The sequence below is a fragment of the Colletotrichum karsti genome (genome assembly GCF_011947395.1).
Source record: "Colletotrichum karsti strain CkLH20 chromosome Unknown Scaffold40, whole genome shotgun sequence".
NCBI classification, from domain to species: Eukaryota; Fungi; Ascomycota; class Sordariomycetes; order Glomerellales; family Glomerellaceae; genus Colletotrichum; species Colletotrichum karsti.
Genome location: NW_024065940.1, coordinates 78,864 through 91,733, shown reverse-complemented (window position 1 = coordinate 91,733; position 12,870 = coordinate 78,864). Strand labels below are relative to the sequence as shown.

The 12,870-nt window shown below is 55.3% G+C and overlaps 1 protein-coding gene across 1 annotated transcript; it reads left to right on the top strand.

Moving 5' to 3' along the window:
- Positions 1–10,526: 10,526 nt before the first annotated feature.
- On the top strand, positions 10,527–10,793 carry CkaCkLH20_10381 (uncharacterized protein; the record flags this gene model as incomplete). Its single annotated transcript, XM_038893095.1, has 1 exon — positions 10,527–10,793. One exon carries the CDS (start codon positions 10,527–10,529, stop codon positions 10,791–10,793), a length of 267 nt encoding a protein of 88 aa, XP_038741505.1.
- Positions 10,794–12,870: the final 2,077 nt, after the last annotated feature.

Below are 12,870 nucleotides of genomic sequence, written 5' to 3'. Positions count from 1 at the left end.
GACCCCGATGATCACTCTGCCATCTGCCACGCCCCCAATCGAACCCCCCGGTCCGTCTCGGCGGGTGTGAACGTTAGCGTTCCTCCGTTTTGGGACGACATGTCCGCGATGCCGGCGGGGTGTGTTCTGGGGGTTGGAGAGAAGAGACACCTCCGTGGGCATCGTGAGAAAGACGCGGAGGGACCGAAGCGCCGAGGGAGCCTGTGCGACGGCGTACGGCAGATGAGGGCTTTTTCTGTCGGTATTGCTCTATCGAGGCTGTGACGATGGATGGGTAGGCGCGCTTAGCGCTGTTCAGAGTTTGTGCAAGGCAGGGCGCTTTAGATTGCGTTGCATGGACATATTGACACACCCCGAGAGAGAACGAGGCATATATCGCGGGGTATACGGAGGGACGGACCCTCACTTCACAGCCCTGTATTATTGCTTTTTGCGAAAGTGCCTCAAGATTTTCCGTGCCCCGTAGAGTTTCTGTGATCGAGCAGCTAAGCTGTCGTGGGAATACGAGAGGACGGCTCCCGCGATGGGAGTGGGTGAGATTGAGATGTTCGGGATTAGGCGAACCTTGCGTTCAGATGGCAGATGGGAGCCGTGCCGGGGTAGTCAGACTGGACTAGGACTGATAGGAAAGACACCTGGCCAGCTGGAATAAACCACGGCAGCAAGGTTTGCTGTGAGCTGTCAAAAACTCTTCCAACATTGGCCCTGTCATGGCCAGCCAAGTCGGGAGTGATGGCACCATATCAAACGAGCAGCATCAACCGGCCCAGACTTTCTGTACGGGCTACTCTGTACACAACATAACTGCCAAAATCAAGAAACGGGCGTGTGCGTCGGTTGAACTGCCAACGACATTACAGATCCAACGAGACGACCTCGCTGGTTCCACAGGCACCTGGCGCAGGCAACAGAGAACACGAGAGAGAGAGGGAGGGAGGGAGACAGCCCAGCAAGAGAGCCGCAGGGCAGACAGTCTGCGTCCATAAACCTTTCCCCTTGGAATTGCGGAGAGCAGTTTGGGGGACAGCACCCAATAGCCCCCAGATCCCAGCTACGTTCGAAGACGGTCTAGACCTCGGTGAGGTGGCATTTCGAAGGGGTCCCCATCAGCAATGACTCCCACTCGGGCATCGATCAACACGGTTGTCCCCAGTGTATTCTGTACGCAGTAGAATGTTCACTGGGGCCCTTTGGAGCTTGGCTGGTTTTCCCCCGAGTACCCCTCTCCCTGTAAGGATCCTGCGCCGGGCAGGGCTGTCAGACGTGAAATGAGAGCCGGATCGGCGACGTCGACTGGAGCAAGGCCACGGGCATCGGAGGACGCCTCGGGGGGTTGATGAAAAAGCAGGGCAAAAATGGGTACGGAAGCCGGATTTCGAGCAAGGCGTGAATAGTGAGTGAACCGAGGAAGAGACCGTGGGCAGGTTCCTAGCAAGGGACCGAACGGAATGGCTTCATCGACCCTGGATAGCGCCAGAATTATGCCCGACCGTCAAGAAGGATGACAGACAGATAACCAGGCAGCGTGCGGCAACAGAGACGACGAAGACGACGACGCCTCTCATCGAAGGGCATGACTAATCAGGATAAATAATGGGTTTTATAATGAGTATCTAAATAGTAAAGCCTCTCATCGAAACATGAGATGGTGCGCCGTTAGAAGTGCGTCAATTGGCCGACGATGGTGCGCCGCGCCGGTGCCGTTGGCCAATAGCGGTCACTAATGCCGATGCCTGGCATCGGGTGATGGGCAATTCTGATCGCGATCGCATTCTCGCCGGATCAACGTCAGGTGCGCGGCGGTCTTGGTGGTAGCGCGGATGGGATTGTTGTATGCGAATCGATCGATGTGTGATTTTCCCAGGGGGATGGAATCACGAGCGTGTCGTTAACAGGCGAGAAAAGAAAAACGCAAGCTACGGGATGGAGAAGAAGAATAGACGAGCCGAGGAAAAACGTGCTTCTTACTTCATCCAAGGGACACTGACGGAGGAGAACATGTCTTTGCCAATGGGAATCGTGATTGTGTGCGCAAAAGGCCATCGATCGAGATGGTGAAAAAGGAAAAATTGGAAACGTTGACATGTCATCGAGATCCAGGTAGTTGGGAAACACCACAGGGATCCGGGCCCATAGCGCGCTGGCGTTCAAGTTTTCGATCGCGTGTCACTTTATCGATGACGGGCATTCGGACGGGGCAGGATTGGCTGCGGACGTTGTCTTCCGAGGCACAATCAAAGCAAAAAAGGAGAAGAATAGAAACGTCTGAGACGCTATTGCCATCGCGAGACTTGCGGGACGACGGTCTTTATCATTCGATGTCGATGACCTGTTCGTCGATGTCGATGTCGGTGTTGATGGCAGATTTGGCGAAGGGGAAGAAGACAACCGGCGGCTTGCTAGTTTCAGCCAGCCCCGGACTGCTGTAGGGTGTGCATGCCACAGCCGCGGCCGGGCATGATTGTCTCGGTATTAGAGACCTGGACGACACGCATAGAAGCTCTCGACACATGTCCGTTTGGTCTGAGGCCAATGTAGCGTAGGTGAGTATCGCGAGACAGTGACCGAGCCTCTTGGTACTCTTGGGTAGAGTCTGTGGACGGGTATGAACTGGACAATGGCGAGGGGAGGAGTTCTTGGCCCGGTGTAAGATGGTGATTCCCCGTGACGATTGGGGCCATATCCGCCTGTTCACGAACGCATCGCCAACCATCAATGGCATAGACCCAAAAAAGACTGAGAGAAACACCAAGCCTTGGCAGCCGTCTATGCGTATCATCGCCTGTTGGTGCGTACCCGCGCGACAGTCACCCGGTGCCCAAGGATCAATCATCGCATTCTCATGATACACTGCTGGTATTGATCCATCAATCGCTTCGTCTTTCCGCGCTGCACGCATTCGCATCGCATACGCGATCTTCAGCAACGCGGGAGATACATCACCATCGCCCCTCGGGATTCCCATGACGAACCGACGTGATCCCCACACGGTTACCCTGACATCTGGGAACGGATGGAGAAACCAATGATCAGTTCAATGGGGCGCGTCAACGGGTAAGGCTTGATGATGCCGATCAACCTGCTGTGATTGGGCCTCTTGCCCCGTGGAATTGTTCGATGGCGGGCGGAATCCGACGATGACTGGCCGTGTCCATCAGTTGCCAAGTGTGCCAGCAAACGCGTTAGACAGCGGCGCGTTTGCGAACCATTCGCCCCTGGGTTCGATATCTGACATGGGCATCGGTGATGAAGAGACATCGCCGATGCGAGAAGCGAAAATACGTCCGCGGACTGGAGGTGCTGTACCGCACGGCACTTGGACAAACGACAACACGATATTCCGAAGCCGAGGTATGCCTCAGAGACAGCCATCAAAGAAGCGGAGCGGACGGAACAACGGCCAACGGATTGACACTACCGGATCAGGGGGGATTCTATTATTCACGTCGATAGTTTGGCCCATCGCGGGAAACCCATCAGAAGACTTCTGGCGGTTGAGTTTCGGGGGGTTTTTCGTGTTCGCTGGTGCCAGGACGGCATTCTCTCCATATCTTCGTCTGATCACGATGCCTCCGGAAACCCTTCGATACCAAACAGCCAACTCGATGGCCAATCTGAGTCTGCCCCTCCATCTCCCCCATTCCCGCCCACGCCTTCTGACTCCTTCGACGGTGACAGTAGCACCGGTGCGCAGTAGCGTCCTCGGGTAGCCGTGGACTAACGTGCGGCAAGAGGCAGCCAAGTCCCGTGGCTGGCTTAGACAAAGAGCGAAGAACCACTGACACGACACGGCAGCAGCTTTGACGCCGTCGATTATCTGATGATTTGATGAATCCCGCAAGGGTCCTTCTCTTCTTCCTCGATGAGTCAACAGGAAAGTCCGTCGACCGTGCCGAGCCCGAACGCTCGATCCGGCCTGATGATTGGGCGCGCTGTCCCAAGTCGGTGCGCAGTGTCAGTTCTCTCCCTCCCTCCGTCCGCCAGAGTTGATGAGACGACACACCCGAGGAAAGGGTCCAAGTCCTTTCCCGCGGTGATGGGGGCGTGTGGGATTCTTCCCGAGGCAGAAGTCTTTAATAGAGTTGTGTGAGGAGGAGGAAAAACGGAGGTGTCGCGGGGTTATGCATTTAGTGTCCTCCCCTCTCGAGGACCGAATGCGAGCTTGGGTGGACGAGGACGGTTCGGGGCCGCAGGTCAACCCACGCGGAGCGGCTCCCTCGGCGCGGGCGGACTTATGGGGAACGGGGGATTTCGCTCTGGAATGGGCATCGGGCGCGAACATGGGGATACGGAAACGGTTTCGCAGTATGGTACTTTGGTTCGGGAAGTAAACATCACGACCGACCGGCATACACATCATCTACCGCGATATACAGCCGTACTGGGACGGACGCACGAAGTTGAGGACGATCTTCCTGTACATTGCATTTGTCACATAGTACATACATTGCATGTTGAATGTTGATAAATCAACACTGACGAAACTACCTTCGAACGCTGACAAAACAGCATGCCTGATGTGCCGAGCGAGAGAAGGATGACTGTCTGATGCAGCCTGGCGTTGTATTAGCGGGAAACACCAGTCGCGCGCATTCTGCAGCCTCGGTGGTTCCCGCTGGCTGCGCTTATCATATCATCTTTTGCTGCATCAGCACCACGTCGGCGGCAGGATCAGACATGGCTTTTCCCAACACTAACAGCTCACGCACGCACTGGCCGGCGGAAAGTGGTAGTGATGTGGTTACGCGGCTCGGGCTCGGCGGCATTGGTTTGCGGCAGCCGTGTCAGCCACGGGCGCGCGTTTCTCACGGTTGATGTCTGGCGCAAGGGTTTCTGATACGGAGACACACGCGAAGGCTGGCTGGCTGGCTGGGCCCTGAGGGGCTTGCGTGGTTCGGAATCTGCATGGCATTTCTCTTTGGGCATGTTCGCTTCTGCCTGTCTCCGGGATGGGAAAGAAGAGGGGGGTTTGATTAGATGCTGCCGTGTTGTTCACTGTCAATCCCTTGTTTTCTACGGATACTTTGTTCCCTTCGGTTCCGGAGATGCTACGATGGCGGGACGGACAGGCAGGCCATTTGGGAGTGTTTCCAGTCGCGGCGTGAGGTGGGAGTCGGGGATATGGCAAAGTGATAATTATCGATGCGTGATTTCCGTCTCGAACACGACGATACCATGCGAGATGGCCGATGGAGGCACCTGATGAACGATGCGGAGTAAGGTGAGGTGGTTGTTTCTGCCGAGCATAACGCATAGCTTACGGCTCTTTTGTGCAAGAGCCAGAGAGATGGAGAATGCTCGGCGCCGAGGAAAGCAAAGGCTCCTGCACACACGAGACGTTGTTAGTGGTGGTGGTGGTTCGGCGGAGTTGAGGAGCTTGTCTGCCCTCTAGTTTGAAGTGAAGAACGCGAAGACGCGAGGGAGACCGAGACCTCTTTACTCGCATACGCCTCTCATTTCCTCTCACCACCTGGATCACCCCCGCCCGCCGTAATCTCTGCCCTACGAAAGTAATTAACTGACACGTCGTTCGACACGAACCAATCAGACAAGTAAGACGTTGAGACGGTGGGAAAATGACCTGGCTTAACGTTTGCCACTCAGGAACGCAAAAGTTGGCAAGCCACACCCACTCACCTATCATAGTACAGAGCAGAAAACGCAGAAAGCTGAAGGGGAAGGGGAAAAAAAAACGGGATCCTGGATTAAGCATCGTGAAAAACCTAGGACATCGAAAGGAGGTGGAGGACCCAGACGAACCCAAGGATCGAGAGTTTGCGGGAGCCATCAGACGCCTTACCGTCTTGGGACACATTCCGTCCCATCACTTGCTCCATCTTTTACCATGTGGTCGTCTCCGTAACAGCCGGTGATCCCCGTTCTGCAGCAGCAGCAGCAGCAACCGTCCATCGCCACTGAGTGTTGGTTATACCTGTTATCTGCATGCACGGTGGGTAAGGCGAGATGGCCACCGTAACAGCCACACCCCCCTCCCCCTCCGTCTCTTGGCAGCTGACCAAGCCGAGAGGTTTGTGTGTCCCGTGGGGGAGGAGGAGGATGAGGATGAAGAAGGCTTGAAGCTATGTTGATGGTGCCTAGAGGTAAGTTGCTGCATTGACCAACCACGAGACATTGTGGCTTGAAGCTCTCACCTTGCCGTCTCAAGATTACATAGGTGTGTATGTTGATAGACGGTACTATCTGCGGCGCACACACAGATGGGCTCCTTTGCCGTGTTCTGCCCTGGAGGTCAAAAAAGGCAAAGTCCATTCATTCAGCCCAGGAAACCCGCGCAGATGAAAGCAAAGAAAGGGCGGGCGAGAGAACGCCGAAGAAGCGAGGAAGGGTGCTAGAAGAGGGGTAACAGAGTTCTTGTCTAACTGCTGCCTCTCGAATGAAATGGCTTCGGCGGGCGCCCGAGGAGGGGGAATTGGAGGGAATTGGGGGTGGTGATTTGATTGGAAATTGAGAAATGCCATGGCGGGAAGTCTGAACGCGAAGAGTCCAACATCGCAGAAAAATATCACCACCGTGTCTCGTGGTTTGCGTGACGGATGCAACGGCAGAGCTTCGCCGCCGTCAACTGACTTGTCTGTCAAACAGGTGTGCCTGTCTGAAAGCTCTATTTTGCGGTATACGGATGGTCTAGACGCTCACGTTGAGTTCTTGGCTTTCCGATATAGAGTTCCCAAATTTTAGGGTTTCAATCTCGAGATTGATGGTGTACGCCTTTCTTTTTTCCTTCTCTCCCGTCCCCGAGTCAATCTCGGCGGAATCCTTTCAAATCCCGTCTCGACCGCACTTCGTCTTTCACGATGGATCGCGAATTTTGCCCACGGTCACGCAGGTCTGGACTCGGCGTTGTCTGGGGGTGGATTGCTAACTTTGCGTCAAGCAGAAATGTTTACTCTACCTCCCTCCACGATATTACCTCTCAGCCCTAAACAGCGCAGCCCGCAGCAGCCCCCAATTCAACAGAGTAACCGAGTCAATGGCATGATTTGCAGGATGGGAAAATAGCAACAGAAACAAAACACCACGATGAGAAAATAGCAGCTGAAGCAAACGCAGATTGATGAAGAGTTGGTCCATGCTCCTCCATCTCTCTCTCACTCTCTCCCTTGACGCGGCCTATCTTTGGTGTTGGTCTCTGCTTCCGTTGGGGTCCATGGACCTCTCGTTGGTCCGTTGCGGTCTCCAGTCGGAATATACAAGAGACAGCACCGCCTGTAAGCCAAACAGAAAATCCCACCCCCGACCCCGGGACCCCGACGGGCGGCAGCAGCAGCAGCAGCACGACAGCGATGGTGCCGTCGGTTCGCCGAGGGACCCTCCCCGGAACGCCGGGATATGGAGTCGATGGACATCTCTAGGACCCCGAACTGAACAACCCTCGCGTTCTTTTAGGAACTCGACATAGCCTTCGGGATGAGGGGGGAAGGATGCGGCAGTAAGGAATAAAGGAGGGAGGCACATGCGTGGCTTAACGCTCTCTTGCGCCGTTTAGCTCGTCCGCAGCAGCGCCAGCGTTTGTCAAACCGTATCCTAGAGGGATACTCCCGGCTGATATCGACGACGGGGGAGGGATCACACCCAGCAGGCTCTCCCTCCTCGAGGTTCTCGTCAATGGAGGCCGACTTCTCCTTTGACCGTAAACCCCAGGACCCCTACGACAGCGGCTCGCGACAACATGCGATTCCCTTCTCGCAGTCCGCATGGTTCGGGCCCTCCGTCCGTCCCAAGGCCAGTCAGAGTTCGAGGACGTTCCCGCCGCAGTGGATGCCAGAATGCGCTGTGTGCACGGGTTTGAAAGGCGTGCGTGCGTGTCGTACTCTGGCGCGCGCGTTCCCCAATGTAATTTACTGGAGAAAAAAGTTTCCCATCGTTGGAGGGAAGCGTTATTATTGCTGCCGTTGTGATATCTGAACATCAATCTCAGACGTCCGCCCCCAATTCTCTCCAGTCGCAGTCGCAAGATTACAGTCTGTAGGTCTGATCAAAGGATCGCGAACGGCTCCAGAGGAGCGAGACGGTTTGGTTCTCCACTGTTATCGAGGAATCCGTCGGACGATCCGGGGTGCTCCCCGTCGTGGGGACTCGTACTTCGTCTATCAACATCTTCAAAGCACTTCCATCTAACTTCTACGCCAATGCGAGTATGTGTGTGTGTACGTGTATGTTTGCGCGGATTGTTGACCATTCAGATTCGCGTATCGGTGGCGAGTTGTGGCTCCTCTTGTGAGATTTCCCATTTCCTCCCACCCCCAGGAACGCGCTTTGAATTCTCCATACTATGTTAGAGGGATGGCATATTGGGTGGGCATATCGAAACGTGAAACCTTCGACCTTCGTGCCTTTTTTCGTCTCCAGTCCTCTCGTCTAAGTTCCAGTGTCCCCCTCGTCTAAGTTGATGTGCCGTTCGATCCCCTCCCCCCCTTGATTGCGCAACCACGAGGCATATCCACACTTTCCACACGCGGCCGCCCTATGAGACGCCTCTCCATTCCACGTAAGACGGTCCGGCGTCGACATGTCCTCCGCGGCGCCGTGTAATCCGCCTTCAGGGACGAGGAAAGGACTCACTCCGCGAGAACGAGAGAGACGGAGAGAGAGGGAGGCGCCAGTGACAACCGGCGCCACAAGTTCATAGCTAGCTCCGCCGTTTTGTGTCTGCTTCGACGTGCTAGCTCCCCTCATCCCTCGAGCTTCGCCTCGGACCCCAGAAAGTCCTGTAATCGAGATGCGCAATCAAGCCACTCTCGACCAGCGTCTCGGACTGATGAGCGTCGTTGGGGGTCCCCCCCTTGGCATTGATGATTGAACCTCCTCCCTCCCATCAGTTCAATCAAGCGCGCTGCGACGTAGAGCACAGGAATAGAGGAGCAGATGGAGAGAGAGGGCCTCGAAGGAATGATTGATCATATTAATTCTATGTTTGGACCCTGAAATCGTTCGTCCCCCCATGTGAAAGGAAGATTAAAAAGTCCCCGATGTCCCCCCTCCCCAACGTCCATCTGCCGCTCCCGCCCCCAGTCGAAACGCATCCTTTGTTGTTGAACCGTCGACAAACGTTTTCTTCTTCTTCTTCTTCTTCTTCAGACCTTCGTCTTCTTCTTCGTACTACACGACTGGCTCGTTAGCTTCCCACCGGCTGGAGAAATAGATCCAAGTGCTCCTCGAAGGACGATCAACCATATCAACCGCTTACGCAGTGCGCAAGCGAGCAGGCCTCAAAATCTATCGAAACTCAGGAGACGAAATTACTTGACGATTACATACTTCCTGCAGTAGCAGCACTGCCCGAGGCTACCTTAGTCGACTGACACAAAAACTCTTGGGGCCGACGCGTCGATATCAACCCCGACCAACCAACACCAACCGTCCATTCCTCCTCCTCTTACACTGCCATCTCGGCTCTGCTGTTGCCAAGCTGTCGCTTCTTTCGCTTCTGCACACGCCCTCTCTAGCTTCGACCCCGTTAGAGCGAAATTCGCTTTCTCGTACGACTTCCCCTCTTCCTGCATGCTTTCCCACCCACCCCCCTCTTCGTTTCGTGCATACATGTGCTCGTCCGTATCCGTAATGAATGGAACAGGAGCTAAGGCGAACTCTAACATTAAAGCCCACAGGTAACTTTACGGCACGACCGTAACATTGTAACCGTCTCCACCGTCGGCCTCGACCGTCTCGAACACACATCTCGACCGTCTCCCTCTTGTTGCTCCACACACACCATCTCGCTTCGCAGAAGAGGCAGAGCACGAAGAGCTTCTGTCTGCACAACTCGACTTGCACAGCAGCAGCACGCCCATTCCGGACAGGACACCCCTCCCCATCGACCCTCGGCTTGGCTGTCTTGTGCCTGACGTTGCACCCTCCCCCGGTTCCCTGTCTCTGTCTTCTGACTGAGGCTGGGCTTGCTTCCCTTCGACAACACCCAGCAACACCACGCATCCTTGTCCTGCTGGACTCTCTCGCTCCCTCTCTGCACCAATTCTTTTGCACAACAGACGACGGAGGCACGGAGGTGACTGAGCGACCGCTTCCCTCCTCTCTGCTGCCGACCTTTCCATAGTGGTGTCCGCGGGGACGTCTTGCACAATTTACGCCGGGCCTGCCATCGACCATCGACCATCCGGTCTCTGTCGATCCCACACACACGCCCCCCCAAGAAGCCCGACCGCACACCCTGACAGTCGAAGCCGCACCCCCAGTCCTCATTTTCACTCCTTTTTTCCTTCTCTGAAGCTACCCTCCCCCCCCTGCCTACCCACCCCCCCATCTCTGGTTGTGCACACACACACACACACTCTCTCTCTTATCCATCCCCAGGCTACTCTACCTATATATCATCAAGCACTCCCACGACCACTTACATCAACCTCATTTTCCCGCCCAACTCTGGACTTCTTGACACCAAGACCAACAACTCCAACTACACACAACATCACCAAAGGGCATACACCTGAGTCCCACCACCACCAACAAGACCAACTACATCGACACACCACCAGCACAACAACATCATGCCTTCGAGCTCACGACCTGCCAAGATCCACTACAGCTCCTCTTCCTCCTCCGACTCCGACCTCTCCTCGGCCTCGTCCTCGTACAGACAAAGCATGGACTCCGTCGCCGCGCCGATCGCCTCCGTCGAGGTCCTCCGCTGCCTGCGCTGCGCGAGGTCCGTCGAGGCCACCTCCACCGACGACTCCAGCTCGACCGGCATGGTCCGCATCGCGCACAACCTGTACTACTGCGAGCGCTGCGCCAAGATGGTCGGCTACAAATGAGTGAAGCCCTTTCACTCTGGTGACGGAAAGGAAAACGGCGAAGAACAACCACAACACATCAATATTCCCAATAACCATTCATCACGAGGACGGATGAGTCTACCACCAGCACCCTGACGGCATTGGGGCCGTCATCGACGACCTTGAGGGGGCCCAGAACACGACCCCAAGACAAGGGACGCATGCGAAGGCATCCAGAGCCGCAGAAGGCAGCCGAAGTGGTCACGACTCAGCAGCTTTCGGGTATGACCTCGATCTTACTCATCTCTGGACCACAAAGCGGTTGCTGTTTTCTTCAGCAATCGACTTGAGGACCCCAGGATCAGCGAAAAAGAGAGGCCGGCGATCCCAGACCGCATTTGAGTTCACACTAGGCTCCGCGGCATGGGCACGACGGCGTCTCGGCGGGGCCGTCTCTCGTCCTCTGATTTACGTCCCTCGGGCTGTCGATCACCTGCACGGCGGCAACGTTGCGGCACGCCAGTGTGCGTTAGCCCAACCCGGTTCTCACTTGCTTCATTCTCGTCCAGTCGGCATCAATTGGGCGGCTATCTGGGCAGCAAAAGAAGGCAGAAAAAAACAGAGAATGCATTTCCTATGGCATCACAATCAGTGGGGTCGAATGACCCGCCATTGGATTCTTCTCGACCTCGCTTCGATACCGCCACAGGGTCAGCCCGACCACGATGAAACAAACCCACCCAACGCGGGCCCCACGAACCAGCACACAAGACAGGCACATCAACACGGCACAACACAGTCACCACCCAACGGGTAATGACAACATCCTGCGCAAACAACCAACGCAACTGGGTGTCAACAATCAATCTCAATGTCAACCCACAGCCAACCAACAGTCCAAGACACGTGCCTGTCGACTGCGTTTGTCGCTCTACTCTCTCTGCCGGCCACCGGACTTTCGCACGAGCAGACCCACTTTAGCCGCCGACTCGGCGCCGACGGCATCTCCGGGCATGCGTCTCCACTTCACCGCACATCAGCCAATCATCGGTCTCGGATCACGACCTGACATGATCTGGCAGCCGGGGTCTCCACTGCGGATGATTTACTCGCCTTTCAATCTCGCATGAGAAAGATTGGCTAAGAAGAGATCTCTCTCCCTTCGTGGTCGGGCGATTCCTGCTCTTTGCCCAACGGTGGCTGAGTGATTGCATCTCTAGCCTTCTTTTTCGCTTCTCACTCCATTCGCTGGCGTCTTTTTTCAATTCTTCTTTCTCCGGTCGGCGGTCTCGGCACCGAAGCGGACCCCCGACCGCGGGCCGTTGATTGGTCACATTCACCCTCCGCGTCTTCCGCTCTCGGCAACGCGAGAAAGGCTGGGCACAAGCAGGCAGCAGTTTCACCGCACTGGCACCGCACTGCGCCTGCCTCGGCTTTTTCTTCCTCGGCATGGATTCTCTCGTTCTATTTCGTCCGATGCGAAATACGAGATCCGCGATAGGAAATGCCACGGCTTTTTTCACTTCGATATCAGTCAATAGCCGACATTCGCGCCCAATTTTCTCCTCCTCCTGGGGTGTCCCTCCACTCTCCACACAGAAGGAAAAAAAAAAGGGCGTTGGCTATTCTGCTAGCGCTTTATGCGACGACCCAAGACATCATCGTGCATGATTGTTTACCCCAAAACAAAATACCCTGGAAACCACTCCCTCTTCCCCTCGCTGCACTGCGACAGCGTCTCTAGCGTGAGGGGAGGGGATTGGTTCGTGAGGACATCCTTGGGGAAGAACACATGTCGACGATTCGGACGTCATTGGGGATTCATAGGGGTCCTGTATTCCCCTCCAAAAAGATCTGCCAATCATCGACTAAGAGCGCCTCTGACGTCGACGCGCATGAGCGCTTTTTTTTACACACGACATATTTTCTCTCTTTCATTGTATGCGGGGCAGAAGATGCAGCGGAATGGGAATAGCATCATGGGTCCCCTTCCTCGTGTCCCTTTTTGGATTATTGGATTTCACAAAAATTCGAGCTTGGGCGTTTTTACTGGAGCAACAAACTGTTTTCACACACATACCCTTTGCGGTTTTTGGGCGAAAAGAAGAAGAACTCT